At 56.6% G+C, this 5,329-nt stretch overlaps 1 protein-coding gene across 1 annotated transcript in view; it reads left to right on the top strand.

Moving 5' to 3' along the window:
• The window catches only part of LOC102263173 (zinc finger protein 501), a gene marked incomplete at its 5' end in the record, with an annotated part of 8,581 nt that extends 5,778 nt beyond the window's left edge, over positions 1 to 2,803 (top strand). The window contains one exon of the mRNA XM_014536022.1: positions 1,271 to 2,803. Coding sequence (XP_014391508.1) covers positions 1,271 to 2,395 — 1,125 coding nt within the window. The remainder of the gene's footprint in view (positions 1 to 1,270) is intronic.
• Positions 2,804 to 5,329: the final 2,526 nt, after the last annotated feature.

The raw sequence follows: 5,329 nt of genomic DNA, 5'->3' as shown, positions 1-5,329 counted from the left end.
CTCACAGCTGGGCCCTGCGGGGCCCTGTCGCAAGTTCTCAGACGGATCCCGTGAGCCCCGCCTCCGGCCGCAAATAGCCCAGCACCAGGGAAGGTCTGCGGGTCAAGAGACTTGGGGCTGGGCCCACGCGGGACTCAGCCACTCCCTGCCCCCAGGCCATCTCTGCTCCAGGTCCTGCCCCTGTAGCTGGCACTTCTGGGGTCTGAATGCATCAGGACGTGCAGGAACCCAGCATCCTCCCCTTTGGGGTGGGGAGGGGCCTTTGGGTGTCTCTGTGGTGCCCTCCTCGGAGCTTCCAGGGCAATGAGGTGTTGGGTTAGGGTGGCCCTGGGCCGGTGCTCACCACTCACCTGACCTGTGTCTTCTGTAGGGACTGTGCCGTGCCTGCTGGTCGCACGGGGTCCAAGGGGGGCTGGGAGGACAGCCCTGGGCCCAGGACGGAGTGGACACGCTGCAGGCACAGCAAGAGGGCTCCGCTGTGGCTGGTCCTGCTGGTTGATATTGGGAAGGATGGGATGGCATGACTGGGGTCAGCTCATATCACAGACACGCCCTGTGCCCAGCGCTGTTCCGGAGACCAGACCAGTGGCTGTCTTTATGCCGCATGTCTCTGAACTCCCGTTCTTTTTTTTTTTAAATACATTTTTATTGATTTCAGAGAAGAAGGGAGAGAAGGGAGAGAGATAGAAACATCAATGATGAGAGAGAACCACCGATCAGCTGCCTCCTGCACGCCCCCCACTGGGGACCGAGCCCACAACCCGGGCATGTGTCCTGGACTGGAATCGAACCCAGGACCCTTCAGTCCGCCGGCTGATGCTCTATCCACTGAGCCACACCAGCCAGGCTGACTCCCCATTCTTGGCACCTGTGCACCTTTCATTTCTAACTTCTGACCCTGCATTACCCTCACCTCTCGCACCCTCCGCTCCACTGCACCCTTTGCCGTGCACCCCAGGATTGGCCTCACTTAATTAATGTGTTATGGGGTCTGCACCTCTGTCCCTGAGTAGCCCTTGCACCCCAGCTACTCAGCAGAGTCACCCGCACCCGCAGCACACGTGTGAGCAGCAGCACTGGCCCAGGTGAAGTGTGCGCAGAGGCGTGAGTCGTGGACCTGCCCGTCCTGTGTCTTCGGCCGAGGGATCCCCTCTGTTGCCCCGTTTAGCGGCCTGTTACGCACAGAGCCCTCCTTCAGCCTCCGTTAGGGATCCCCGTGGACTCACCCCTGGGTGGGCAGACACACTGATGGGGCTGCCTCCACCCCACCCACACTCGCGTTTCTCTGCTTCCAGGTTGGCATAGGGCAGAGGATGAAGACGCAGCTTCTGAGCAGAATGTTGCTGAAACATCACAGAGAAACACTCAAAGGGCAGGTCTGTCCACGCAGGAGGCCGACCCCTGGGGGACATGTGGCCTGGCCTCAGAAGGCGGTTCACCCCTGACTGACAGCCTGGGGGAAACTGAGCAGGAACTGCCTGGGGCACCTGGGAAGGGTCGTCGCCAGCTCCAGCACAGTGGGGAGGAACTCTCCAGAAGGAACACAGACCGGGCCTCCTGCGGGAAGAGCTGCACAGCCCGCGCCTCAGAGGAGCCGTTCACATGCTGGGAGGATGGGAGGGGCTCCCCCACCAACTCCTGCTTCTACCGGCTCACGCACGGCGAGCGTGCGGAGGCCTTTCACCCAGGACAAAAGCACTACATGTGCAGTGACTGTGGGAAAGGCTTCTGCCAAAAGTACAGACTTGCTCAGCACCAGAGAATTCACAGTGGAGAGAGGCCTCACGGATGCAGCGAATGTGGGAAAAGCTTCAGCTACAAACACACACTTGTTCGGCATCAGCGGACTCACACTGGAGAGAGGCCGTACAAGTGCAGCGAGTGCGGGAAAACCTTTAGCTACAAACACACGCTTGTTGGGCACCAGCGAGTTCACACGGGAGAGAGGCCGTATCAGTGCAGCGAGTGTGGGAAATTTTTCAGCCATAGCTGCAGCCTTAGCGAGCATCAGAGAATCCACACTGGGTCTCGGCCTTATAAATGCCGCGACTGTGGAAAATTCTTTACCTCCAACTCCAACCTCGTAAAACACCAGAGAGTTCACACAGGAAGGAGGCCTTACGAGTGCAGTGAGTGTGGGAAATGTTTTACCCAGAGCCCCAGCCTTATTATACATCAGAGGATCCACACTGGTGAGAGGCCCTATGAGTGCACCCAGTGTGGCAAGGTGTTCAGCCAAAGTTCCACCCTCAGCAAGCACCAGAGAGTTCACACGGGAGCCAGGTCTTACAGGTGCAGCGAGTGCGGAGAGTTCTTCAGCCAAAGCACCCAACTGGCCCGGCATCGGAAAGGTCACGTCAGAGACAGGCCCCAGGGGTGCAGCAGGTGTGGGTAGGTCTTCCTGCAGGATCCGCTCTTACTCAGCACCAGGAACTTCACGTCCCAGGCAGACTGTGGCTGCCGCTAATGTGGGAAAGTCTTCAGCTGGAAGTCTAACCTCGCTCAGCGTCAGAAATGTCACAGTGGAGAAAGGCCTGGGCATGAGATGGGATAGCAGGGCGTGAGCTCTCTGTCACACAACAAATGAAAAACTGAAAAAACCCTGTAGCGACAACCTCGCTTGTGACCCCTGAGCCACGGCTGACAACACAGTTTTTCAGGCTGGCACTGGGCACCTTCGGAGAGGCCCCCGGCAGGGCTTGCCGGACAGGCAGGTAACCACGGGGGAGCGAGGCAGCAGCTGACATGTTTTCTTTCTTTTTAAAAAAATATATTTTATTGATTTTTTACAGAGAGAAAGGGAGAGGGATGGAGAGTTAGAAACATCAATGAGAGAGAAACATCGATCAGCTGCCTCCTGCACACTCCCCACTGGGGATGTGCCCGCAACCAAGGTACATGCCCCTGACCGGAATCGAACCTGGGACCCTTCAGTCCGCAGGCCGGGGCTCTACCCACTGAGCCAAACCCTCTGTCAGGGCGACATGTTTTCTGTACTCCAGGCTGGAGGACAGTAGCTGAGGCTGTCTCACCCAGTGAAAGTTGGCAACAGAAACTGGGCAAGGGAGCCTACACCCTTCTCAGATTAGGGTTAGTGATGGCGAACCTTTTGAGCTCGGCGTGTCAGCATTTTGAAAAACCCTGACTTAACTCTGGTGATGTGTCACATATAGAAATTTTTTAAATATTTGCAACCATAGTAAAACAAAGACTTATATTTTTGATATTTTATATATTTAAATGCCATTTAACAAAGAAAAATCAACCAGAAAAATGAGTTCGCGTGTCACCTCTGACACGCGTGTCATAGGTTCACCATCACTGGGTTAGATAGAAAAGAGCTGTCGCCTGCCCAGGCCCGCCCTCTGGTGTCAGGATGTGAGGGCAGTTGTGAGAACCACCACTGTGTTTGTTGGAGCCGCATAAATGATTTCCCTTTTCCTCCAGGATGGTCATGTGATACCTAAGAGGTTTGTACCACAAATGTGACCAGAGGGGTTAAAACTCAGATTTTTATTCTACTCATCAGGTGACAACCATAACGGAACTCTTAAATTTGCCACCTGAGTATTTTAAATTTTTAAAAATATATTTTTATTGATTTTAGAGAGAAAGGGAGAGGATGATAGAAACAGCAATGATGAGAGAGAATCAGTGACTGGCTGCCTCCTGCACGCCCCCTACTGGGGACCAGGGGGACCCGGGCATGTGCCCCTGACCAGAATCGAACCTGGGGCCCTTCAGTCCACAGGCGGATGCTCTATCCACTGAGCCAAACCGGCTAGGGCTCCATTAAGTGTTAGAGAAAGTGGGAGAGGGAGAGAGAAAAAAACCCATGTGAGAGAGACACATCGATTGGTTGTCTTCCACATGCCCCGGGCCAGGGCCAGGAGCCTGGGACCGAGGTGCGTGCCCTTGACTGGAGTTGAATCCAGGACCCTTCAGTCCGCAGGCCACGCTCTATCCACTGAGCAACACAGGCCAGGGCCTCGATGCCAGTTCCTATTGACAGCGGAGAATCTGCCTTTGTCCTCTGGAGAGCCCAGGTTTGAGTAACTGGTCAGCCACATGGTGCTGCTCCATGTGTGTGAGGAAACTCGGGGGGCAACATCAAGGTTTCGTTCGGTGAGTCCCTTGTTAGCAATACCGCTTCAGTGTGTGTGGTCACACACCATGGGCGGCAGACGAGCGCCACCCCTGTGACCCCGCTGGGTGGGGTCTCCTGGGCTCTGTCCTCTGCGTGGCGTCTTCCTTTGCTGACTCATCGCTGGCCCCTCATTGGGATAAATCAAGGGGCTGGTCAGGGCGCCGCCCCTGGAGGCTCCGGGTGGACTCTGTCCCGGCCCCCAGAGCTGAGTCTTGTGTCCTTAACTCATGAGCACACCCGCCTCCCTCTTGCTTCAGCCTTTCCCCAGGACAGCGTCCCCTCTGCGGCCTCGGGCGAGGGCACATGGTCACACCGTGGGCAGATACAGGTACTCCCACTCCATCTCAGCCAAAGGCCGAGGAGCGATAGGGGAGTCTCCTCTCCAAACCCGGATCGGTGACCCCACGAGGCCCAGGACTGAGGAGTGGACATCTTTGGGGGACATGAGTCAGCCTCCTGCAGGGGTGGGGCAGGTGGTTAATTGTCTTAAAAATGTGTTTGCTGCCCTGACCGGTTTGGCTCAGTGGATAGAGCGTCGGCCTGCAGACTGAAGGGTCCCGGGTTCCAGTCAAGGGCATGTACCTGGGTTGTAGGCACGTCCCCAGTAGGGAGTGTGCAGGAGGCGGCTGATCGATGTTTCTAACTCTATCCCTCTCCCTTCCTCTCTGTAAAAAAAATCAATAAAAAATACTTTTTAAAAAATGACTCAACTCTTTAAAAAAAAAGTTTGTTTTGCGGGGCCTGGGTGGCTCAGTGGTTGAGCATCAACCGAGGAACCAGGAGGTCAGGGTTCCATTCACCACCAGGGCGCATGCCGGGTTCCGGCTGGGTCCCCCATGGAGGTCGTGCAGGAGGCAGCTGATCCATGACTCTCCCATCATTGACGTTTCTCCCCCTCCCCCTCCCCCTCACTCTGAAATAAAACAACATAAGGCTAACCTTGCGCATCGCTGAGGCCTGTGGGCAGGACGAGCCCACTTGGCGCAGACGCTCGCCGGTCCCCTCCCGGCGCCCGCAGTCCTGGCCCCAAGTCTGAAGGCTCAGCGCCCAGCCGGTTCCCCCCGTGGGGCCTCTACAGATCCGAGGGTGACCTTGGGGTCCCAGACCCCAACCCCCACTCTGATTGGTAGCCAACTGCGGGACCCTGTGCGCAGGCGCGCAGCTCTCTCGCCCGTGGGCGCG

Source organism: Myotis brandtii, unplaced genomic scaffold, assembly GCF_000412655.1.
Source record: "Myotis brandtii unplaced genomic scaffold, ASM41265v1 scaffold1554, whole genome shotgun sequence".
Taxonomy (NCBI): Eukaryota; Metazoa; Chordata; class Mammalia; order Chiroptera; family Vespertilionidae; genus Myotis; species Myotis brandtii.
This window is presented reverse-complemented; position numbering and strand designations above follow the sequence as displayed.